Source organism: Oxyura jamaicensis, chromosome 1, assembly GCF_011077185.1.
Source record: "Oxyura jamaicensis isolate SHBP4307 breed ruddy duck chromosome 1, BPBGC_Ojam_1.0, whole genome shotgun sequence".
Lineage (NCBI taxonomy): Eukaryota > Metazoa > Chordata > Aves > Anseriformes > Anatidae > Oxyura > Oxyura jamaicensis.
The window spans coordinates 139631460-139657713 of NC_048893.1; the positions used below are offsets into that span (position 1 = coordinate 139631460).

General features: G+C 39.8%; 1 protein-coding gene across 2 annotated transcripts; it reads right to left on the bottom strand.

Annotated features, from left to right (window-relative positions):
• Positions 1-535: 535 nt before the first annotated feature.
• FHL2 (four and a half LIM domains 2) lies at positions 536-26254 on the bottom strand. Of its 2 annotated transcripts, none has more exons than XM_035316796.1 (6): positions 25939-26254; positions 14307-14481; positions 6034-6208; positions 4067-4236; positions 2888-3074; positions 536-1420 (listed from the first exon to the last, which is right to left on the bottom strand). In XM_035316796.1, exons 2-6 carry the CDS (start codon positions 14460-14462, stop codon positions 1269-1271), a joined length of 840 nt encoding a protein of 279 aa, XP_035172687.1. In that variant the 5' UTR covers positions 14463-14481; positions 25939-26254; the 3' UTR covers positions 536-1268. The 2 variants fall into 2 exon arrangements, with proteins under 2 accessions (XP_035172687.1, XP_035172682.1); XM_035316791.1 differs by having other exon boundaries at positions 14307-14486; positions 25939-26253.

The following is a 26254-nucleotide window of genomic DNA, read 5'->3' on the forward strand; positions in this document are numbered from 1 at the left end:
GTTTGTGCATTGCATAACATGGCCACATTGTGTTTTGGGAAGATGGTTATCATGCTGTGGATTGTGTGTCTTAGTTTTATTGCCTTTGTAGCAAACATGTAGCAGAAGTGCTGCTAGAGAAAAGGGTATTACAAATTGCGGTACATGATAAAATTAAAGCATGCCCCAGTCAGAAGATAAACTTCTGACTTTTGCAAAGATAAATGTTGCTTGAATGTTTTAAGTGTGGTTGCTGGAAAGAATACTTTGGTTTTGAGTTCAGAGCCAATGAACACACTTTTATCAGCTGCAATCAAATCAGTATTTTCACATAGTTTGGTTTTGCTGATAACTTTCCCTGTGACTGTAGTTAGTAGAAGACTGCTGTATCAGCAGGGCTTGTACGGGGATTGTTTAAACTCCATGATTTCATGGTGACTTGCGCATGCAAAAACAGATCATGTCTGTGTGGCTCTTACACTGTGTTTCTTAAGACTGTGAAAGCATTTTATTTGTAAATATCTAGTGTGTAAATGCAGTTAAACCACGGCAACAATTTTGTTTTAAATGACTTTATTTTGAAAAATACAATGTGCAGTGTAATGTTGACTAAATGTAATACTGACACTGTCAATCAGAGCTTGTACTTCACACGATGATCAGCTAGACATGCAATAAAATATGTATGTTATGAAGCACTCCCACTTCAACTGTTTTATCGTTATCTCTTTACGACATTGCACAAATCCTTGTACATTAAAACACCCTCTACGCCCGTAGTCTTCCTACATACTTGACAGCACACACTAGTCACATAGCTCAAGAACACTGAGGTGAGACCACAGCCTTATTGAAATTGAGTTGTGTTTGCCATTAATTTCAGCAGGCTGGGGGCTTCACCCTGAATACCCATCTATGAATTTATTGTGTGTGGCCATTGTAATCATTGAACTGTATCACTTGCTCATAACTTAACTCAGATGCTTAAACTGGAATATTTAATAGGGAAAAAAAAAAGTGTATTATGTCAGTAACACCCAAATGGTTTTATATCTCAGGTTTTGCATTAGTTTTAGTTAGCTACAGAAATCTTAAACACCATCACTGCTACTAGAGATTCTGAAGTTGTTTTCCCTCTGTACTTGGATAGTTTGAGTAAGAAGGTTAAGTGATGTTAATAGTATAGCGAAATACAGAAGGGCAAAGCTAGTTCCAAACATCTGTGTGTTTCAGGCTACAAGTTGCAAGCGCGGCTTTCTGCCTCTCTTCACTGCCTCTTATCTTGAGCTTTAAATATCCTTTCCACATTCAGGGCAAAGGATGTCATCCCTTTCTGTTAGGAAGCCGCGGCCCACTAACGAGAGAGAACACTTCTTACAGTTAAAGCAATCGTTATGCCACTGCCGCTCCTCAAACGAGATGTACTTGGTTCCTCCGAGACCTGTTTGGAAACCAAAAGCATTCTGTTACAGGGGAAGAATAGCACATTAGCCATTAAGTGATGCTATTTCAGACTCCACTTCTGGTAGCTATGGACATCTGACATACAGTAGTGAAAAATGCCATTATGCTGAACCTATTTCTGTTTGTTGCTGTGCAAATTTTGTCACCCTTGCTCTGGAACAAGTAGGATTTTCATCCTTAAGCAGTTCTGTTGCTTTCAGCTGAGTTAGTGAGCTAGACTGTTGGTGTGCTTATGGGTGGTGGCAGAAATGAACTTTCAAGGGATGCCTCAGCCCTTAGCTGACAGCAGGATGGCACTACAATGCACAGCAGAAGAAAAGAAAAGCAACTGCATCTGAACTACAGAAGTCTGGTGGTTATTTGCACAACATTTGTGATGTCTGGGTAAGTTAATCTCGTTTTGTGAAAATGCATTAAGTTCTTTAGAAAAGGAGTCTTGGTAGGCTACTTAATGACTTGATTCATGGATTTCAGGGAGGGTGCCTCAAGAAAAGCAGGTTAGCAGGTTAACATTCAAAAGTGTGAGGCTGTGGATGTTATCATAGTATGGAAGATGTACAGAGAAAAAAGATAAAATGGGTGAATGTCTCTTGTAATAGTAATTATTGTTTAACCTTAAAAATGATAAGCATTTGGAATATTATTCAGAGGGATTGACTAGCTGAAAGTCGATGAGAGGACTTATTTGGGCATATCTCTTACTTGAGAGGGTTTTTTTTGTTTTGTTTTGCTATTAGTAATAACATTGGAAAAAAACAGCATATGAAAGAAAGGACTGCGATATTCAGAAGAGAAATGCCTCTGATGTGAATGGGTAATGCTAAGCAAGGTGCTATGCACTGACTTTTCTAGGAGATATGCATACCAGCATCTGTGTGTGTGGGGCAGAGCAATATTACCATGAGAAAAAGATTCAGATATAACTCAGATATGCAATCTTGGTGTTAAATGCTGATTACTTCATGTAGGAGATTACAATTTTATGCTCTGTGTTTCAAAGGTAAAGCTGTAAGCAGTTGATCTTTTGAGTACCATTGTACTGGAAAGCAGTATGTAAAAGCCTTGTAATTTTCCAGTTGCTGTGTTGAGAAGAAATACTTTGCTACAACGTGGGGTATAAGCCATTTAGACACTGCTGGTGGAAAGCCTGTTTTTACTGAGGTCAGTGATCCCTCTCATGAGCACAAGTGAAAAGCCATGGATATCCCACTACCTGCATAACTCTGTTACTGTGCATCCACCATGTGTCATCAAAGTCAGGTGGAAAGGAGAAAACTTCAATTTAAGGACCTCTTTCACTTTTTTTTAGGCACTTGGAAGGCATGGTAAGTTCACGAATCCTAAATTATCTAGTGTCTTGATTCTCTCAAGCTACTTTGAACATTAAAAGCAGTTCATCAGAAAAAATACAATATTTTTCAGTGGCTCGCCGTGAGAGACCTACCACTGATCGGGTTTGTGCATCCAGCACACTTTTTGGCGTAAAGGTTGCAGAAGCAGCTCAGGCAATACGCAAACTCATCCCTGGAGGTAAAGCGTTGTCCAGACAACTGCTTCTTGCATCCAGTGCAAACAAAACACTCCTTATGCCAGGGCTGCTCCCGGTAAGTAACGCCTCCTGAAGTGATAGCCTGTTTATGGGAAGTAAGACAAAGTGTTTTCTTGAGGGTGGCAGCTTTGAATCTTTGGTAGAGAGGAAGGGTGATGAGGTTTTTGTGGGTGGGAGGGAGGAAAAAAAGGCTTAACAGAAGTAAAGCATAATTTTGGCTGAATTTAACTTTGAGAAGAACGTACAAGTGATTCATTATAATTGCCCCATTTATACAAAGAAGCCCTGTGTGTCACTCTGAATTGTGCTCTTTGTTTTTAAAGCCGGTCTTTGTAGGTCTTTTTTTTTTTTTTTTTTTTAATTCATGTGTTAGGATTTGTCTCATTTCTGTTCTTTCACCTGTGCCATTCTTCATAGTGAAAGAACTACCTTGTGTGTTTTAATTTTCCTCTTATTTCCCTTGGCAGAGATTGCTATATTTCAATTTTTACCTGAAATTTTTGCTTTCTGCTTCCCCATGATTCGTGTGGGCTTTTTCCTCTTATAACTAGTCATTGCCTACAAAAACAGCTCCCCTGACGTTAGACAAACCAAACTTTTGACTCCTAAAAAGCTGTAAAACTGGTCAGTTTAATTTCATTTGCTGTCTTCACAAAGGGGAGATTCCCTGGTAAATCCACCTTCTGTGTGATCATGCGATTTAATATGTGCATTCATCTGTCTTTGCCTCTTTCCAAAGTACTTAGGAGCTTGTTCTCAAACAGAGTTAAAATTAGACTCTAGGAGAGAGATTTTAAGGTATGAAACTCCTATCCATCCACCTTTTTTTTGAAGCTTCTAGGAAGTAGTAAAGGTAATTAGGTCTATTTTCAGACAGACAAAGACAAAACACAAGTAAATGTTGTGCCTGGTGCAGGATGGGAGCTGAAATTATATCGTCTCTTGAAATCAGTTGATTTTGAATCTTTTAACACCCACCCACTCACACGCACAGAAAAATATGATGTTCTACCTAATTGGACCTAACTGGAGCTCAATCCCTTGTGCTTTAGGTGAATAAAATAAGAGCACTACCTTCTTGCACTGGACGCACTGCATAGCAAACTGCTTTTCATAGCAGGGTACGCAGAAGTTTTGATTGTCTTTTGGGATGAAACTCTTTGTCCCAATTGGCTGTTGACAGCGGTAGCAGATAAAGCAAGTCTCGTGCCAGCTGTTGCCTTTATATTCCATCTTCCGAGTACCTGTAACGAGACCAGAACATAAACTGAATTTCTGTCCAAGCCTGATGCAATTTGTAACTCAAGTTTGGTGGCTGGCTGTCAGGGAATATGCAGTGCAGCTATGAGACAGAGGCTAGTTCGCAAGGGATGGGGGTACCAGTTGAAGTTTTTGGAGAGTAAGAGGTTCTCCTTAAAAGAAGAGAGACATTTACTGCTAATCCTGAAGGCTTAGGCCACTTCTCTGTATGTTGACACTATATCAAGTGCTTAGAAGACTAACGAGCTGTTTGTGTGTTGGCTACTGATGAAGAACCACACTAATTCCTTTGCCAGCTCTTCTCACCCCTGTTACCACAGGGTGAAGTTTTACTATCTTCCCTTTCTCAAATATTAATTTCTCTTTGTTTACTAGTATCATCATTTTATTTATTTATTTATTTGTTGTTTTTTATTTTTTTTTTGGTCTCGTTAAATTCTGCCCATACTTCAGCAATTTTGTTTTTTAAAGAAAGAACTCGCAGCAATGTAGCAAGTGCACTGTTACTCATCTTTCTGCCGGATGCGTGAGTATTTCTGATCCTTTTTGTTAACGGATGCTTTTTAAGAAAGATGTGCTCCCTGTGCTGGTAACTCTTTATACCATACCAAAAGGAATTCTTGGAGGAGTGGCATCCTGGGAAAAGATACGGATACATGTTTTTGGAATAGTTGAGAATTATATTTACAGAAGGCCTGAAAGATCAAGCTTGTAATTATTTAGTATTTAATGGGCTTGTCATTATAATGCTTTATTAAATCTAACTTGTACATTTACTGGAGCAAAACAAAGGACAAGTGTAGCATCAACAATCTCCATAAAGGGTATCCAGCCACTTGCTGGTTCTTTCAAAATGAATTACATGCTAGTTGGTGATCAGAGGGCTCTCCTGTACTAACATGGAGTGCTGTATGAACAAATTTTAAAAACAGTAAAAAAATATATATATATTCCAGTTTAGAACTAGCATTGGCTGCTCTCAGACATGTCAATTTTTAGTACTGTATCTGGAAAAACAGGTGTGCATGCAATAACAGATAGAGATGCTTATACTGATAAATGGATGTCTATCTGCTTTTATATATCTTTGCTGTTTCTTATTTATATGTCCTACGCTGTCATCAAGCCCTTATCAAAACACCTTAGGTGTGCAAAGGAAGTTGTGTTTTTGAGCTTTTGTCTAGGATGACTGATGCGAGAATCAGCCAAGGAAAAAATTAACTGGGAAAAGTAACTGGTAATCTTTATGGAACATGAATAAGGATTGTTCAAATTGCCTTTTAGTGTTTTATTGCTGGACCAGTATTCCTTCTACTTTAAGCCCTCAAATCATCAATCAAATCAATTAAAAATCAAGTGCTGTCCTATTGTCATGTGCAAGTGAGTCTTTTTCTGTTTTCCTGTTTCTTTCTACCTTTGTGCTCAAGAAAGATCATATGGATATCTTGATCAAGTATTCGTTTTTATTGCAGAATCTAAATTTAGAGTATTTACCTAAAAAGCTAAACTGAGAATTAAGTAAACTGTGTGAGCGTCCTCTGATCTTCAAGCATGGAAAGCCAACTGAGACAGAGTACAAAGGGGGGATTGGACAGAAGAGTTGTCCAGCCATCAAAAGCCTTTAAATGAATGCTTCTAAAGAATATTGTAGATTCCATTAATAAAAATACTAAAAGAAATCAATACTAGTTTTCAAGAGTAATCCACCTGTATAAAAATTCTCTCAAGATCCGTTATGAAAACTATGGGTTCTGGTCATGGAAATAACATAGCATCCTAACCTGGCATAATAGTCTTCTTGCACTCGTTACATTTGGAAGAGTATTCATTGGAGTAGCAGTCAGTGCAAAGTAGGTGTTCCTCTTTTGCGGCAAAAGGCTTGTCCACCAACGAATTCTTGCACTGGAAGCAGTGAAAGCAGGTTTCATGCCAGTGGCGGTCCTTGTAAGACAGGTCCTATAGAAATCCAAAACCACAGAGTAAACAGAAGGAGCAATTTGCACAATTGGAAGCTCAGAGAATATAAACATATTCGGATCTGAATCACAGCCAGGAGCTGAGGCTTATTCCCACAGCTCAGGAAAACAGCGTGTTCTGATGAAGGTGAACTTATTTTGCCATGATTACCAAAAGCAGCTGATGACAACTGTCAACCTTCTCTCAATTGAAGGTCAATTGAATTAAATTTCAGTTCAGTTAGGTATTTCCTCTGAGAATAAAGTCCTGGTTTTGAGTCAGGTTAGAACTTGTTAACTTTAGCAATATAATAACTTCCCCTATTTGTCGAAGTTATTTCCAATTTCTTGGTTGTTTTGTAGCTGTTCCTTTCTGGAGTGAAATCCCTTTCCCTTTTTGATAGTTCAACAAATTTACACCAAGGGTAGAACTGGCCTGATACCTGTTCCTTTTGTTTGTGTGTGTGTGCACATCTATGTGCTGTGACTGATTTTTTCCAAGTCTTATGTTTCTGTTTCAAATATAAATCAGGTGCATTGCTGGTGACTGAACACTCAGGAGGATGTGACCACACCGTGCCTGCAGCCCCTGATCCAGAACACTCTTGACCAAGGGATTAGCATCTTGGAGCACCTAAATATTTAAACTATCTCCCCAGTGATACTTTTTAAATTTAAAACAAAACAAACCAACACATAAAAAAAGTTATTCTAAGAACTATGTCTTAAAGGGGTACATGGTGTCTTCTAAAATTCAAAGTAGTCTAACCAAGTAACATTTAAACAGTGACTTTGAGAATTCAGACAAAATGGAGCTCAGGTCATTACAAGAAAGGTTATCTACCCCTAAATATGTAGGCTTCAGTTTGAGAGGGCAGAGAGGTGTGTTAGTGTTGTCATGAACGGGAAGTATAAAAATTCAGCAGAAAGAATTTCTCAGGTTCAAGCTCAAGATCTGCTATATGTTAATTATCAGCACTCAATTGTTTAATATATTTTATTTATTTATTTATTTATTGTATAGAGTAGAATGGAAACAATAGCTTCTGTCAGACCTACTCTGGCCTAAGTGACTCCGTGTGAGCCTAGTCACAGGTGACTCCAAACACGCAATCTTAACCCAGAGCAAACAAATACTGTGGATTTAGGTTAGCCTAAAATAGCAACGTGTTATGTCAGCAGGATCCTTGTTCTCAAAAATAGCTAACAGGAAACACTGAAATAGTTTTTGCATAGCTCAGCGGATGCATAGTAATGTGCTAAACTATAGTAACTTCAGAAGAATTTGCAAAATGAATAATCTCTCTTTGGACAACTGAGCTACTCACCTAAATTTCTTAGGTTGCTGTGAGTAACAAGAAGTGTCCAATATGTCTTTTGTCTCTGAGAATGCAGCCCGAGAGAGAATATCTAAGCTTCCTATCGTACAGCTTTCTGACAATTGTTTGCTCAGATTGCCTATTCATTTCAGTGAAATCTTTTTGAAACAACCCAGATTTGTGACCAGAAAATCTTAAGACTTTTCTAAAAGCAAAATCAAAAAAAAATAATAAATAAATAAAACCAACCAACCAAAACAAACAAACAAAACTTGTTTAGCAGTTATTTAGCTTTTTTTTTCTTCTTTTTTTTTTCTTCTTTAAATGAAGTTGATTAGTCTAAATCTGATCTCAAAGGGGAAAAATATTTTCACCAGAAAAATATACAGCCAAGATGGTTTTCCAAAATATGAAATTTTCCTGCAAGCAAATCTGTCTTTCTTTCTCTTGTAGCAGCACATATTCCATTTTTTTTTTCACTTTCTGCATCTCTCCTTATTTTGCAATATTCTGCTAGCTAATTTTTATATCCCAAACTCACACACTGATGTCCTTTCATTTTGCCATGTTTAATCAATAAAATTACAACATGCAGAAGGTCTGTTTCCTGTTGAAGGGGAATAATGAAGAAAAAGGTTAGTTTTTGCTGATGCAATGTTTAATATTTGAATCGATTACGATGGCAGACTGTATGGACGCTAGTGGAGCAGGTCACAGTAGCAGACACTGCATAGTGTCAAAGTGATGAATTACAGCTACAACCCAAAGCAAGCAAGATTCAGACTGGTGTGAATAATCTTTAGCTAATAATCTAGCTTGGATGATTGCAACAGCTAGTTTCATTGAATGTGGGGGATGTTTAGGATGTCTGGGTTGGACGTGCCTGCAGCAGAGCATTGGACAGGTGAAATGCTTATTGCTTTCTTTCTCTGAATCTGCCATCCAAAGCAAGGAAATTCAAGGTACTGATGAAATGGTTTGCGAATTGCTTCACGGTTGTTCTTAGGTCAGTGTTATGAAGTCGGTGGATATCAGGTTTTGTCTATGTCAGTACCTTGCATATCCAACTGGAGCTGTTGGCTTGCACGTAAGTTACAGATTTATTGATCTAGATCAGATTCTACACTGGAGAAGCTGCATCTGCAAAGATGACTTCAAGCTTGTCTGACTATTAGGCTGGTGCTCAGTTAAGCTGAAAGAGCATTAGATTTACTCGAGGTTAGGCTAGCTGACAGGAACATAAACAAATCTGTTCCAGCAGAAGACACAAGTGATTTACAACTAATTACTGTTTATTGCATGGATTTCCAGGAAGAGCTAATAAAGACATTTGCTATTGTGGACTCACAACTAGAGTGCATCCTTAAAATACTGATGAGTGTGACTTCTCAGCTGCTTTATGCAGCTTGAAAGAAATGAGTCCCTGATGCTATGTATTTTAACTGTAGTTCTTAATGAATCGTCTTATGTTTCCTAAAAGAAATCTGGAGAATGACTTTTTACCATCAATCTGTGCATCTGGCTGTGAAAACTGACAGCCACGTGCTCTCGTCAGATAAAGCACACACAAGCACAGATAACAGCCTAAATAATTACCATAGATTGATATTTCAGAAGTGGAACTTTGTTTACGTATAGAGAGATGCCTACACACAGATGCTTGTGGACTTGGTCTGTCCTGGGCAAGTGTTTTGCAGCTGAAGAGCAGAGAGCTGCAAACTAGTTCCAGATGTGCTCCCAGTGAAAACAGAGGGGGAGGAGGGCAATGCCTGCCTCTGAAGAGCTACAATAAATCCTGCAGCTGAATTTGCAGGAAGAAACATTTAGCACTTCATTCAGTTATATTTCTTCTGAATGTGAAAAATAATAATTCCCTTATCTGCATTTACTTGAGTATAAACATAACTAGATTAAGGAGACCTGAAGCTACTCAGATTTGAAAGGGTACAACTCTCAGCTTGATCTGAGAATCTGCCTCTGTTGAAAATTTCAGCTCCTTGGGGGGACCAAATGAGCAGCAAATTCTGGGGTGTTCCTCCAAGAGACATCAGAGTGAGCCAAGAGGAGGTCAGTTGTACACACGCAGATGACTGACGGTAGGAACATGACGTAAGGAAAAATTTATGCGGACCCTATTTGTATCCAAAGCTTTTTAGTCATCCCTTGCAAAATAGGTTTGAAACTACTGTTTTGAAAAGTCCTCAGGTGCTTTTCAAACAATTTTACTTTCCTTGACTTTTATCATGTCATCTCCAAAGAAAACTTTGTCAGGATAGCTGTTTTCAGCCCCTCATATCCTGCAAATACATTGTGTCTTAGACCTTTATAGGTCTAATCCATCTTAAGCCATTATGAATTACCTTTTCTCCTGAACTGGCTCTCAACAGGGACCCACCAAGAAGCAGCAGACTAGAGGCACCATTACCAGAAGAGTAACTGTATATGTTTGTTCATAAATGGAAAACACATCAGACTTTCTTTTTTTTCTTGCTAGTAACAATGCTATTTTCAGAAGGACAAGCAGGGAAAATGAGATACTACAACAAATCTCTGTACAAATTATGGCCACACACACTCTGTAACAGAACACTTTAGTATACTAGACTGTTAATCCCCTATCAAAATCATATTTAGAAAAGGTAAAATTAAGCAGCACTCTACTGAAGCCAGCACCGTACTAAGAAGAAGAGATGAATGTTCTCTGTCACCATTCCTCTTCATGAGAGCTAGTCTGATACTCAGTAATGCACAGAGGAAGTGTTGCAACTTGGAAGAAAGTTTAAAAACTAGGACATCTTTTCATCCTTTCCTGATCCACATCATTAGATGCTTTATTTTTTGTTTAGTTTATATGTAGGACTGACCCTTTTGACTCATTTTTGGCCTATGTGCTGCCAAAGTAGTTTTATCTCATGCTCCACTTTTAATTTCATTCTCACATGTTGTAGAGGAAATTTTCACCCTCTCCTGCTTGCCAAGGCCAGCTTGTGGTCTGCATTAAGCACTTGATTACTGGAGGTATTTCCTGTATTTGTGATGGTTTCTGTGCCAGGGGGCCTGCAAAGAAACTATTAAAAAAAGGCAAAAATCAACCAAAAGTCACATTTAAGCAGTTAAGCAAATGAGAACGTTATGGATGGATTTCCAGAAAGAAGCAAGAAGTAGTGGGCGTAGGGAGCATTCACTGGGGACATGGGCATCAAAATGCCAACCTCTTATGCCTAAAAGGAGCAAATTTCTGCTAGGACCTGTTGGCATGTGGAGGATGTGTAATAGCTGTGAGAGACGGCACCGTGTTTTCCAACTGTCTGTCTGCCAGTGCCTCCCACCACTCGGTACATGAAGCTTCAGTGTAACCCAGGGGAGATGGTGCTATGCACCGGTGCTGAAACACAGCAAGAAAGATACTGCAGTAGTGTCAGAGCTGGTGAGCAGGCTGTCTCCTTGTCATCACCTGTTTTGCTTTGGTGTGGCCCCTTCAGCTGTAGGAGGGTTGCTCCTGAGTGGGAGGGCTGGTTAGGGGATTGCTCCTGTCTGCTAAGAGGAGAGAGATTCTGTTCACTGTTTTTCTGCAATCTTTTGTACAGTAATTTTCACACAGATGAGTAAGCATTTACTATCTTATCAAAGCTAATTCTTTCTTTGCACCTAATTTTGCAGATAAGAGTTCATTCTTTGGGTACTGGGAGCTCTTTAGTCTCAAATTTTGCAAGTCCTAAGAAACAGCCATAGACTCACCAAGCCACCCACAAGAAGGAAATTCTTTGCAGGGTGAAATGAGGAGCATCTTCACTGGAGCTGAGTTCTAATTTCAGCTCTTCTCAGTGCAGAGGAGCAGCGGTGGCCAAGAAGGGACTTGCAAAGGAGAATCTGAGGTGAGAGCTAGTTGGGGCTTTTCAGTCTGTCCTGTCGAGGAATGTAAGGGTGGGTGCCCCTGGAGGACACGGAGGCTTGGATGCTGCCCTTCTGGATAACACTTTCACTTCATAAAGCTTTAGTTCTAAATTTTACACCTGAATAAAGGCTATGTCAGGACAACTAATATGTATGGAGTCTACTTTGCACTTGTAGTAAACATACTGGTTTTATTTCAAAGCATGACATGTTTTGACTGTACTGCAAATGCAATGTGTGAAAAGGTATATATAAATATGTATATATGTGTATAATGTGTATATATCTATTATGTGTTTAGATGCTTGTGTGTATATATATAGTTTAATAAGGAGAAGCAGCATGATTTTTGTGACTTTGTGTTTCCCGGTTAAATTATGCTCAATCATGGACAAGCTTTGACTGAACTTGTGGCTGAAGCACTTAGAAGGGCTTTCTCTTAAATGTATTCTCTAGAGCCTGTTACTGCACTTCAAAAACTATTCCAGTTTTCCTCTCAATGGGAATATTATTCAGATCTCTTTTTTTTACTACTCACAACGTATTTTATTTACAGAAGACTCGAAGAGCTTAGGAAAGTTTTTCCATTTGTCAAAATTTGCTTAAAATTGGTCAACAGGTTGAAAGGCTAGAGCATGGAGGATTATTTTCAGGCACAAACAGCAGTCACAGAAACGAACAAAAACAAAGGATGCATTTTTTTTTTCTGGTACGCAGTTAATCTCTTTAAGAAATCTTTATTTACTGTCTTTTAGTTTTGGTTCTCCACATGTAGTTTTGGTTCTTTACATATAAAAATATTCTTGTATTGCAGAAAATTAATTAATTGTTTTTGTTGTTGTTGTTTTTTATATGCTATTAGAGTGTGTTTTGCTTAAAAATACAGAAATGAAGTATATTGGATAATACCCACACTCCCTAAATCCGTAAATTTGGGTTGAAAAGTTCAGCCTGATTAATTCCTGAATGCTTTGTTCGAGATTTGTTGAAGACAGTCCAAGTTTTGAAATTCTTGAATATCAACACATGGAAATATCTTCTCAGGGGATTAGAAGGAGACCTTAAAACAAAAGCACATTCTAGAGTGGGGCAGAAATATTTTGCTTTTCCAGGTCAGGCCAGCTGTATTTTTTCTCTAATCTGCATATTTATGAGCTGTATTAAAACTGGCAGTTTTATAGCCTCTTATGGGTTATTGCCAGTTCTCTGTCACAATGTCAAACATTCTCACCTTTTTAAGGCTTCTGAAAGGGGCTTTCCTACCCATTTTCCAGTAGGATAGGATGGATCAGTTTGGAAGAAAGGAAATCAGTTTTCCTGATCTGCATAAGCATATACTTTCATATCTCTGAGTCTTTGAAATAATGATAGCCTGGTAGTACCAGCAATATGAATTAATTCATGTTCCTAGGGGGATGGATCAGCAATGAAGGAAATCAGATGAAGGAAATCAAAGAATCCCATGGCCATGCAACATAATGAGAGGTTGGACTAGGTGATCTTGGAGGTCTCTTCCAACCTAGATGATTCTGTGATTCTGTAAATTGCTGTTTTAATTCAAAACCATGCTGCCAGTGAAACTCTTGGCCAACTTTGAACAGGTCAGTTTTGTGCAGGGAGGGTGTATGTGGGATGAAATCCATCCATAGCAATCCAACCATCACTTCACTGGATGCCTCAAATATCATCTGTCTTCATTCAGTCAGAGTAAAACTGGTGTAAAACTCCATTTTTTGGGGGGTAATTTAAAAGGAAAGCAGACAGTCACACCTCATTTAGAGCAGGTAGATGTTGCCATGTGGTGCAGCAATGCATAGCTCAAGCAGATGAGGCCTCTGCTCTTTCCTATGTAATCTTTAGTCAGCTCCACTATCATTATTCTCCATTTAAAAGTCTAATTGTGTTCTGACTGACTTATTACTTTGGTCAGTGTTAGCCAGATTTTTGTGGTCCATGAGTTGGCATCTTTTTCTGAGTGTGTCTTGTCTCTTGATGACAATTAATTGTGGTCACTGCAGAGCCAGCAGCAGCTTAGCTCCCTCCCACCCAAAGGCAGGAAAAATGGGTTTCTGCCACCTTTCCAGATCCTAGCTGGCCCCAAGGCCAGTTGGGCTCTCCTGATGAGTTAAGAAGACTTTCTACCATCAGATCATCCTGTGGCTTACAGGAAGAGGGGTGCTTTTCAATTTCTATTAACATGTTTTATAATAGAGTCTTGCCATTGGAAGTGATGAAAAACAGGTATAAGGGTCCAGAAAAAAACACTTTCTTACCAAAAGAAAACCCTACATAACCATGAAGATAAACTTATGGATCCTTCCACCAAATGACACCATGATTCAGACACCTCTGAAGGCTCCCACATACAGACAGTGTTCTCTGTCTTAAATGATAAAGTAAAATGTCTGCAGTTTATTACTTTTGGAAAAAGGTCACTAAATTTAACCCGTTAACTTTGGGGAATACCGAAGGATTGCAAGCATTTTTAATATCAAATATTTTCACCTGAAAACCCTCCTGGTACTTTAAATTGGGTCTGTTGCTGCTGCAGAGCTCCAACTCCTCTCAACCTATGCATCATGCCCTCCAGTTATATAAGGCCCTGGACGTTCATGTCACCCTTCCAAACTAAATTAACAAATACTTGAATGTTTGTTGCTCAACTGTGTTTTAAGAGGTGCGAAGCACCCTTCATTCCTGCTGGTTCCAAAGAAGTGTCTAGCACTTTGAAGACCAAATCATTCATTCATTACATTAGTGAATTAGGTCCTCATTTCTGTGTAGAGGCCTTGCTCTTTGGGCCCTAGAGTGAGGGATGTGCTCACAGCTATGGGATAGTATACTACTCTGCCAAGATTTCCGTAATGAGACATAACTCTGCCATACCTTGCAGTCAGCGCCAATAGGTTTTTTGCATTCCTCACAGGTGTTGGAATAAAGGTTTTCGTAGCATTTCACACAGTAGGGGCTGTCCTCCCTCAGGATGTACTTCTTGCCAAACAGGGACTCTTTGCAGTAGTGGCAGTCAAAGCGTTCAGTCATGTTGGTGTCTGGAGACCAGCTATTCTACCACAAAGACAGAAAAAGCAGGCATTTATTAGACTAAGCATGTTGACCCAATCCCCCAAGAAGGCTTTATTATCAATTCCAGTTTATAAAATTCAAATTTAAATCAGGTAAATCAACACAAAAGAATTAAACTATAAATGCTGTGGCCCTGATCAAAGACTGTAGCCCATCTATTTTAACCACCATTGACATGTCTTTGACCAGAGCTAGCATTAGAGACCAGAAAAAGGAAAATGGGTAAATCCTGACTGTGAAGAATTCACATGGGATACTTAAGGAATATTGAGTTAGTTTGACCTACAGGCCCAATGCAAGATGTTGTCTCTGTAGGGGATGAAGGAAACCAAGTATCTTAATAAGAGGACGAACCAGCTGGTCTCCAGAAGGACCTTTAGTCATTTATATATATATATATAATATTAATTTTTATATATCCATAAAAATAAAGTAATTTAGACTTTAGTCATGCACAGGCTATCTAACACCACTGCCCTGTGCTTCTGCTCTTTCCTTCTCTGCATTCTCAATAAGCCCATGGCTGACAATCATTGGTCTGCAGAGAGCCAGTACCCCTCCATCTCTGCTCACGCACGGGACTGTGGGCGCTGTTAGCAGCAGGAGCTGGGGGGGCAGCAATTGTGTGAGTGAGTCTTCTCTGCTGCCACTGAATGAGTTATCCAGCTGCTGTGGTAACTGACACAAACAAGAGCTATCTACCCTGGTTAAACCAAATGTCAGGTAATGTTTATGGAAGGAAAAAAGCCACTATAAGAAAATGCAAAAGAACATCTTGTCTGAATCAGGGTCACTTGCTATTTTCTCCTCTGGTCTTGTTATGTCTCCAGTATATTTTGGATGCACACACAAGGAACAATGACACAAATGACTTTGATTACTTGCATGGATGTTCATTACTGCCTGGGACAATTTATTTTGGGTCTGGGTTTAATTGGAATCACCAGCTTCTTTCTTAGCCTGAGGCTTGCAGTGTGTGTTACACCTGAAATCTGCTCAGAGGTTACAGCTGGAGCAGGACATAGCTGTCTGTTTAGGAAGGGGAATTTCCCAGGCAGAAAGCACATTCCACCTGTACTGCATGACCTTCACTGCCTGCCAGGTCTGGGCTCCCCTTGAAGCCAGATTTGGTCTATAAAGCCTTAAATGCTTTGGGTACTAATGGCTTAAGTGACTGTCTCTGTCTTTCACACACAAGTGATGTTCACAGCAGCTGCAGTGCTTTTGCCAACTTTAGCTCTCACTTTTAAACAAAAAGTTGTTACTTGCTTAGTGTTCTTGGCATGGGTTCCTAGATCCTGGAGTTTTTTCTCTTCTTTTGGCTGGAGGAGCCACCCTTAGGGCATTCTGAAATTCTAGTTCTCCTCCAGGATTTCAGTTCTTATTATCCTGTATTCCCCGTAGCTGGGGTTTGATTAAGGTTGTAGGGTGGTCTGAATGGGCAAAGTTGGATTTGGTGGCTAGAAGGCTTTCTATTTTTGATGATCTGTCAGCTGCTGAATTGTGTAGTTACTCACAAAGCCTAAGAAGTGAGAGCTTTTGTATGTGTGATGCATTCATGATGGCTCAGCTGCTGGGAAGCCTTATGAGCTCCAGGTGACTGCTAAAGAAAAAGGAGAGGCAAACTACTGAACTCCCCAGAGTGCTTAGAAGACAAATCCTGACAGTCAGTCATCCGTGCTATGACCAACTCAAAAGGAGCAGCAGTGCAGCTGTTTTCACCCTACAGAAGCTGTGGGGAAGAACTAGTTAATTTCCTTATCCAAAAGGAGAGCTAGGAGTACGCTAGGTGCTCTTGGTCCTTGGAGATTGAAGAGGATCATAGGGACTGATAACAAAACGATGGAAAAATCAGAATTACACTGGAGAAAGAAGTGCAGAGACTACCCAAAGTTCACCTGTAGCCCATCTCCATCAGTAGTGGTTAGCAAAGACAGTAGAAGGAAAGAGAGCAAGAAACAGGGCAGGCACAGGGCTGTATTTCCTTCATAACCTGCTTCCTGCAGGTTAGTCTCTCTCTTCAAGTGGAGGTGAAGTCTTTGCCACAACTTTCAGTCAGTGTTGGTGGATTTATATTCCCTCCATTTTGAGCCCATTATACATTCCCAACCTACATAACACATTTCTATTTCCCATGAAAGAAGTAGAAAGGACTTGATTTGCTTCAAGCAAGTTCCTTCAAGGAGTAATTTCAGCTAAAAGAATGGAGTCAGACTATTATAAAGTTGTGTGTTTGTATGACTGAATCTGAGAGGAGTGATAGCTTTGTCTAAAAGGTAGATATTTAGGACAGAAATCTGTAGCTTTTTACCAGACCCTATAATCTTTTTAAATGATAAGATTTGGTTGCACAGTCAATTTGCATTACTGTAAAGATGAAATCTGAACAAGAAATGTGTGTGGACTTGCATTTTTTCGCATTTCTTCAGAATTACTTTTTTTTTTTCCTTTTTCTAGCCTTGAATTAGGTGTGCAATACCACAGAGCCAAAACTTGGTGTGGTGAAGATGTTTAAGAGTGAAAAATATAGAATGTGATTCCCTTACAGGTTTATACCATTTCTATTCTTCATCCAAAGCTGCCAAATGTAAAATAGATGTGTTTCGTGACTGGAAGCAAGGACTATTCCATCTGAACTGGATGTTCCGATGTCACGGGGGTGTTCTTCTCCATTATTTTCTGGGTGTTTTTCACAGGAACACAGGCAAGCATTACTGCTTGCTTGTTCTAAGAGTCACTGCCACTATTTTGGAAAATACCTAGACAAATCCTGAATGGAATGTGATTTTTTTAACTGTGCTCTGAGATTGTCAAAGTGGTTTGGGCCCCTCCCAGAGCAGGGAGAGGCAGACCTAATTTCTATGTCCCAGTAGATTTGGGGTGAACTCCACTCTGAGAAGACCCTGAAGGGGTATTTCTGGTTAGGGTTAGAGGCACAGCTCCAGCGGTCTGGGAAATTAAATGACAAGAGAGGAAAATTTCCAAGATCTGCATTTTGGTTTTAGTTACGTGACTTCTTCGCTGGATCTGGCACCAATTTCAGACCCAATATCTCTTAAAGTTAGGCATTCAGGTTCATATGGTTTCCTTCAGAAAGCTGGAATTCAGAGTGAAGCATCCCAAGCTCCAGGCTGTTTAGATTCAAGTCTTGGACTGAATCTCACAACTCAGTATGTGATATTTTGAGGATATTTTGGCAGTTTTATTCTTCTCTGGAGAGAAGAAATTAAATCTAAAATAATCAGAGGGCCTATCTGCTGAATATTAGTAGGAATGTCAAATGAATCCTTTCACTGTTGCCTTACAAACAAATGTGAAATCACACTGAGCAATGCTTTTGCCTGTCAAAAAAAAAAAAAAAAAGACTTTTCACAGTTGTGGACAGGCACAAATTGCAATTCAGCCTCCTTGCCATTGATTACTGCCTTCCTATTGTGCTGATACTTGTTGTCTGTAGAGCTCTGTGGGCTAGAAACTCATCTTTATTACGCCTCTCTGTAGTACCACAAGGTCTTTAGATTTTATTGCAGTAGTCATTTTATACTGATGCAATTTCAGATTGCTCTCAACATTAGCATAAGGGAGAAATTGATTTTTCTGCCATAGTCTCCCTCCTACAGCATTAGACATAACGAGTACATCTTCAAAAGGAAAACAGCTTTCCCCTGCATGCGCAGAAGGGAAGTTCCAACTTATGCTAAATGTTAGCACTACCCAGATAATGTCTTCCAGGATGTAAGAATTGGCATGAAAATTACCAAAATATAAGTAGTAGGCTGAAATAAAAGCTGTGTTTCTTTCCTCTTCTTCCCCTCTCAGCTTAAACAGGCTCATTTTACTAGAAGCAATTGTTGAAGATATCATACTACCTCATAAAAATTAGGGTTTATTAAGGAATTATGTGGCATTCCCCCATCAATCGACATGATCTGCTACTGGAAGAAGGGACTAGCTACCCCAGACCATATATGCTTTTTCCAGCAATGTTTGCAGGCCTAAGAAGAGATGTTCTTGTCTAAATTGTCTAAACAATATAGGAGTTTAGTTTATTTAGAGAAGTGAAACTCTGATCTCTTGCTGTACTGGTATTTGGAGATACTGAACTAACCCCTCTGTAGATGCCTAAAGGGGATATGCTATTGACCTTAGTCAGGTCTATAGGGCTAGGACTTTACCTGTGCCCTGTCAGCCACCTGCACATGAAATAAAAGGTCATTGGAGACACCCATCTTCTTCCAACATGTACACACATTTCTCCCACCTCTTTTTTTTTTTTTTAAATTATTTATTATTTTCGTGTTTTTTTTTTTTTTTTTTTTTTTTCCCCAGAAGAACTGTGCACATGGAGTATTTTTGATCTGTTTATTTTCCTTCCCCTGAGAAAGGAAGATTTGTGTCTGGCAACTCCAGTGACATAAGCCATGCAGGTCCAGAGCATTTGGAAACAATTTATGTTAATGTTCCAAAGGCTAAATTGCAAAGATTTATGATATCCTTTGCAACTATGAACTAGCAGTTCAAACTGTGCTGGTCTTTCTGGCAAGAGGTGATTATTTTCCTGTAACTTAGCAGCTATTGCCACATTCATTATCTACCATCTTACTGCAGCAACTGCAAGCCACTCTTCTAAGTGCTAATCATTTTTCCACACCAAGCAATAACGTTATGCAGAGGGGCAGGAGAGAAAGGGAACAATATATATATATATAATATATATATATCTTTTTTAATTTGTTTCAGGAGATGTAAAGAAATGATTATTTGCCAGTAGCACTGACAAGTGGAAAAAAGATGTAACATGCAGTCAGAATCCACCTGAACTTCAGTGTGGTGGAAGTTGGCTGGAACAGATGCATACCACAAACATCCAAAACAGTCCTGCATGTTTAGGTTTACTGGGATGCATTTAGGGGCGGTAGCCCTCTTTGGCTGGCCAGGCAAAACTTGAGTTCTGCTTTATGGGACGAGTGCCCACAGACACTCTGATGGCAGATCCTGTAGGGAAACCTGTGTGCTTGGAGCTCCAGCTGGCCACAGGACAGGTGCTGCCTCTCTGTGTTGCTTGCATCCCTGACCCTCCAGCAGCAGGCTCCTGGCCATGGGGAACCAAGCCAGCTGATGCAGAACAGGTAAACGTCTCTCCATGGATCACAGAGGGACATTTGCTTCCTTAGCTTCTGAAAGCTAAACCAGATGCTGAGATGCAAGTGGTACAGAGCTCATTGTACAGAAATCTCAGCCATCTGCTATTCTCCTGCCATAGACCCTCTGTCCCTGACAGTGGCTGTTGGGCTACCACTCTGTAAAGATGAATTTCTTCATTAAAGAGAGGAAAAGAGTTATATTTTGGCAAGGTTATTGAGACACTGAAGCTTATTACTATGGCAGCTGTTCATAACGTCATTTTTGTGCAGGTCCCTGAAAAGAGGAGGCATGATTACTGTAGAGAATGAGTTGCTGGGTGTCCCTGCATCCCATGATCTGGTGCTTATGCTAAGCTTGTAAATGAGACAAGGATGCTCAAACAGATCTGGCTTCAGTCTTTCTTTCTCTTGACATTTTTAAGCTGGGGAAAAAGTGGAAGCTTCTTTCTCTTGCTGCTGTGGAAGAGCAGTCCTGTAGTAAACCCATCAAAAGATTTGGCACCTTGTCTTCAAGAAATCAAGGCCTCGTAACACAACATGTCATTGTTCTCCCACAACAGCCCTGTTAACAATGTCCAGATTGCTTTACCAGTGTCCAGGTCAAGGTTAGGATGTCAGAAATATCTGATTACAGAGGTGTCCCTTGCTGCTTCTGAAGGCTTTAAGCTCAGAGAAGATACCTATAGATCTCCTATCAGTTACCTTGCAAAAGCAAGGAAAACTTGATTTGATATTTGAACATTTGAACATAATAATAAAATAAATAAAAATTGTACTCAGATCTTAAATATCCCACCCAGGCTTTTCTATACACATACTAAATATTAAAAAAAAAAAATAAAAAAAAAAAGAAGAAAAAAAAAGTTAAAGTTACCTGAAAGTATTCTTCAAAATCACAGTTAGTTTTTTCCAGCAACTCATCTTACATGGGTGACTTATTTTGTTATGGTATAACATTCCAGTGTGTCTTTTTAAGTACTTTGGAGCAATTTTCTGAGCAGACAGACTGCATTAACATGTGCAGATAACCAAAGCATACCTGGTTCCTGTCTGGAAAGCACAGTCAGCCTATCATGAATTAGAAAGTGGAAAGTCTGCTATTTAAGATTGCTTTCATTAAAGCAATAATAATAATAAAGAACAGAAAATGTTTCTTGTGGGGGAAGGCTTTCAATGCGGCTGCCTGAGTGCAGTCACAACGGTGCAGAAGGAACTCTTCAGTTGTGGTTTCTGCGTGGTTTGTTGTGTTTGGCATTCAGTAAGGATCTGCTCCAGTTTAGAGCCATTCCTGCAGCCATGGAGTAAGCACCAGTGGTAGTAAGTACAGATCCCACAGAAGAAATGAGCATTGATACTTTGACAGTGCACCCCACACAATTTATGCTATGATTAACTGAGGTTGATATTGAAGTGACTAGAGGATGTATGGTTTTACAAACATTCCTGCATATATTTCATTTACAAAAGGAGCCTATTTAAATAACACAGAGCATGACTCTTACATCTACCACAGCAAGGAAGAGCACAGCTCAAGCGGAAAGGCTTGCTCTTATGTTCTATTTCAAAGCCTTTTGAAACTGCTGTCTGCCTTCTTTCTCTTGTGGAATAAGGTAAGGCATACTCAAAAGAGAGAGACCAAATACTTGACATTACTTAAGCAAAGAAATTCATATTTCTAGTAAGAACATTTAAGCAGATAACAGAAAATGAGAAAGGAGAAAAATACTATAAGATTAATAAAACCTGCAGTTATCTCTGTCTCTACCCTATGGAAAAAAAATATTTAAGCTAAATGACTGCAGCTATTAGGCTCCAATAGAGGTATATTTTTCCAGAAAAGTATCATTTTCTCTTATTGACAGGAACACTGCTAATGTCAAGGAAATCAGACCCTAAGATAAAAATATCCAGGAAAAAAACAAACAAACAAACAAAAAAAGTTCAACTATACAATGAAATTTCTGAGTTCTTCCATATTTTTGAAATCCTGTATAATACAATCCAGGACGCAAAAATAGAACAGCGTCCCAAATATCTAATGTTTGCTTCTTTCTAGAAAGTATAGAAACAAAACTAGGAGGATCCTATGCAGGAAGAATGCTTTGTTATTTGTCCTGGACTTTAGCAAAACAACTCCATCTCTTTCTCTCTGTTTCTGTTTACAGAGTCAAGACCACAAAAGCCCTTTCTGCCTAAGATAACTGGCACACATGGTGATGTGGAGGACAGTTAATGCATGTCTTTCATCTGCTGTGTGAAACTACTGTAGCAAGAAATGCCTTGATGCTGTGAGGCATCCATACTTCTCTGCTAAGCTCCTGGGCCATTGGCATTCCAAAATGTGGAAAAAAAAAAAAAAAAAAAAGGCTGCATAAGTCTTAGTGGTGCTCATTTAGATGGGCATATCTTAGATAAATAGGTGGAAACCAGTCTGGTCCAGTTTGTTGGCTGGGGTTTGGGGATGGGGACTGGACATAGTGAGCAAAGACATCAGCTATTAATGTAGACTCAAAGTGTCTGTGGTGCATGAGAGACTTAAGAGCAAGCACTAAAAGAAAAAGGGAGCCTGGGGACAAGGAGACAATCAATTTTTTAGTAGGTGAGATCTTTCGTAACTGAAGAAGGAAGATGTTGGATGGACCGTGGAGAGATGCACTACATAACATGGAGAAGAAATTCATCAGTGGTGGGACCTAGTCTCTGAAGATACTTCTGGTCTAAATCCCAAGGGTTCCTTAGAGCAATGACAAAACAGGACTAGGGAAATGCTTACTAGTCTTTTACTCTTTATGCAACTTAGTACTTTTATTATGCAAGATGAAGTAAAGAATAGTGAGTTTTGAACCCTTGTGCCTATGTTTGCCAAGGATCTAGAACTGGTTCCTGCCAAACTAAAGTGCAGCCGAAGAGCTTGCTCTTCTGCATTTGATATATTTCCAGTTTCAAAGTTGAATATTTTCTGTGAAAAGGGAGAGATGAATATTCTTATGTCAGTGTTACATTCACCTACATCCCTCTTACAGTGCTTTACGATATATACACTAAACATTATCATCCTAGTTAGCTAATATAATGTAGAAGGGTATGTAAAAAGGAAAAAAAATGAAGACTGTAATTTTTTGAGTTGTTGGGAACATTATGGTATTCAGCTTTAAAATAAGCCTCTAGCATTTTCTAATCAAACTATATATTTGCCTCATCCCTGGAAGTGTCCACGGCCAGGTAGGATGGGGCTTTTAGGTGTCCCTGCCTATGGCAGAGGATTAGAACTGGATGGTCTTTAAGGTCCCTTCCAACCCAAACCCTTCTATGATTACATATATACATATATCTAATTAGTATTGTTTTAATGTTAGTGCTTCTTTGGCAGTCAGTTTATCCAAGATTTATTTCCATGAAAACTTTCATTACCCTGCCATTTCACACCCTCACTTGGGAAGAGTCTGCATCACAAATAACTGTGCATATGTAAATGAACCATAAAAATGCACAATTAAAATTAATCAATATAAAAATGCAAATTATGAGATCTGCAATCTCTGCAGCAGTACCCAAACGTGGTAAGATGATTGTCTACAACACTACACCATATGCGGTATCCTTGGTGATTCTCAGGATCAATTTACCCACCATGAATTTGCCTCAGACCTGCTCGTAACTCGCCTTTAGGGTCCTAGAAAGAGCGGTGGTGTACTGGCCAGCAGCAACAGGCATTCATTCAGTTTTCAGCCCAGTTTTCATAGAGCAGAAGCCATGTCCTCTGGCTAATGGTGTTAACATTTATGCAGTTCCCCCCCACCCAGTTCCTAATGTCCTGCACATTACAAGGCAAGGAAATGAGGATAACAGCAGGTAAGATGTTGCTTGGTTCTCAGACCTAGGACTCAATGTCCTGTGGAACAGAGTCAGGATTCACTCGTGAGTATAGGTCTTTACAGCCCACTCTCCCCATTTTCTTTTGGGGTGAAAGCTTGAATTTTCAGAGAAATGCAGCAGAAACCATGACATCAGCTCTTACAATTGCATGACCTGTACCTTTTTTACAATTTATTTATTTATTTATTTTTAATCTGATCTGTAAAGCATGATAGAAACTTGCAGAACTATGTTGTGTGTGACTGAAGGAGTTGTCTAAACCCTTTTTAGTGCAAAGTGTGATCTCTGGGAGTGCTGATGTCTGTCTGTATGGATAGGAAGGATGTGATTTCAGGGAAAGAGACTTCCTTAAGAAACTGTATTATCTTATGTAGGAAAGAGAGCATTATCTGTATCTGAGTACTTTGATCAGTTATAGATAAAGACTAAATTGCCATTGAATGATCTTCATGGTGGAAGGTTTACATAAATAATGTCCAACAATGCAGCTGCTGCTATATGATAACAGTGATCTCACAGAAAGTAATGAGAATGTGCTATAAAATAAACAACCACCTGGAAGTGATTATTTGGTGTTTGCATTTGTAGCACTGCTGATTCCCTTGGGAGCACATTCAGCACAATGGTAAGATATAAAGAATAAGTATATTCTACCCCAACTCTTCTGCCATCTCGGGATCTTCTAGGCATTCTGAAAAAAACTCAGGCACTGGTACATCTCCCAGCCTCAGGCCCACTAGTCAGGTGGAGGTGTCAGGTGGGAATCTCAGGTAGCTTCCACAAACATGATTTCTCAGCAACAGCAGTTTTTTTGACCTTCCAGCTGGCACCTCATCCCAACTGTTGGTTCTGAAGCCAAAAGGACAGCCCAAAACCATCAATATCTCTGTTATGACTAGTGCAAAAGGTAGTTTTATTAGAGCTCTGGCCAGCTTTTGGATATGAGAGTGTCACTAGGTAGTATTTGAAGCTGAGTTTTTAATAGATATAGCACCTCTTTACCTCTTATATATATATATATATATATATATATATATATATTTTAGTTTTCCCAAAATGTGATGTAGAATATACATGGGCTCTATGGATAGAGCCGTCTTTCAGGTGCATCCTTTCCCAGTTTTATGTACAGATACAGAAAACAACCACATTTTTTAATAAGTTTAAAAACAATAATAATACAAAAAAGGACTATTTTTCTGTTTTTCAAATCCAAATGCCCAAAGCTATCAATTTCAAAGTTTACCATCTGGCTGATAAAAGACACAGAAGACTTTAGCCAGAAAGCAGGGAGTTCTGTGAGTGTTTGAACAGATGAAAATAAGGTTCATAACAGAAATGGCAACCTTAGCTACAGAATTCCTTCACACTGTGATCTGTGTGAGTGTCTGGTAATACATGCCCTTCTGTTGGCACTTCTAGGACAACTCCTGTTTAAGACAGTGTACAAATATGTATAGCCAACAATATACATTACAGCTATCGACCTTGGACCTAATGATCAATCAGCAAGCTCAGTGAATATAACCCTAGATAGGCATCAGGGGAGTAACAACAGCAGCTGCTGTATAGATTTTACAAGGTTTGCTTTCCAGTGTGCCTCTGTACAGAGCAAAGCTGAAATACACCAGTATTGAGTGAACTAAACAAAAGCCATGTCTCTTTAGGGAAGTAGGAAGTTTAGAGCAGCCACTAATACAGACAATGAAAGTTAGTATTTCCTTTATTATGCACACAGATAAATCCATGTTTGGTGGCATATAGTAAGCACCTACATGATCGTGGCTGCACACACATACACAAAGGGAGAAGCATGGAAAGGAAGGATTCAGAGCTATTAATTGGGATTTGCATTCTAATTTATTCTCTCCACGTAAAAAGAAGAAATATGGTACTGATGGCTCCCTGTTTTTCCTGTGCACAATCCGTCCACAGTGTTTGCCTGCGATCAGGATAGGCTACCTTTGTTTCATGTGCATCTGCTCTTGCTAGAGTGCAAAAACCATCCTTTGTTGCGCTAGGAAGCAGGAAGTGTGCACAGAGGTGTACGAAACCCAAGAGCCCGGCTCTGACTTGCTTTGACCTCCCCAGCGGATTACACCCAGAGCACAATGCAGTCATTAAAAACAGGTACACACGAAATGACCCGGTGCCTCATCAGCTCGGACACGCAGCAGTAACTGCTTTGATGAGGAATTTGTCTTTTTTTTCTCCTCTTCACAACCCTGTCCGTGCGCTCAGGAGAAAGGGGGACCAAAGATCCCTCTCCTCGCCTCCTTACCCAACAACCCACTGGGTACCACATCACGCATCCCTCTCCATCTCTCTGCACCCTTTGTTTCCAGCGGCGCCTTCAAAGGCACAGTCGGTGGGTAGAGGGGAGGGAGGGGGGGGGGAAAGGGATATTTACTTACAGAGCAGCAGCGGGCAGCTAGTGTCACCTCCCGGACCAGGGGCAGGGGGTCACATCCATTAACAAACGGGTGATGAGCACACCGGCCTGCCTGCAGAGGAGAGCGGTACAGCCAGCCGGGGCTTCCTAGTGCCTGCCCAGAGCAGCTCTTCTCATTTCAGCTCTGCAGGCAGCGTGGTGTGGAAGCAGGCTGCTGCCTTCCCCAGCCCAGCAAAACCCCTCGCTATCATTTTACCATATAAGGAGACAAAAGGATCGGAGACACCCGTTCTTGTAGGCTCTCTGCAGCTGGCACCCGGCACTTGCTCTCTTCTAAG

Bases quoted from the DNA above. Each gene is read 5' to 3' on its own strand.
- FHL2 (XM_035316796.1), bottom strand. From the start codon at position 14,462: ATGACTGAACGCTTTGACTGCCACTACTGCAAAGAGTCCCTGTTTGGC. The intron at 4,237-6,033 runs GTTAGGATGCTA...GTCTCGTTACAG, and splicing joins CAAGAAGACTATTATGCCAG to GTACTCGGAAGATGGAATAT. The intron at 3,075-4,066 runs GTAGTGCTCTTA...TCCCATAAACAG, and splicing joins AGTGCGTCCAGTGCAAGAAG to GCTATCACTTCAGGAGGCGT.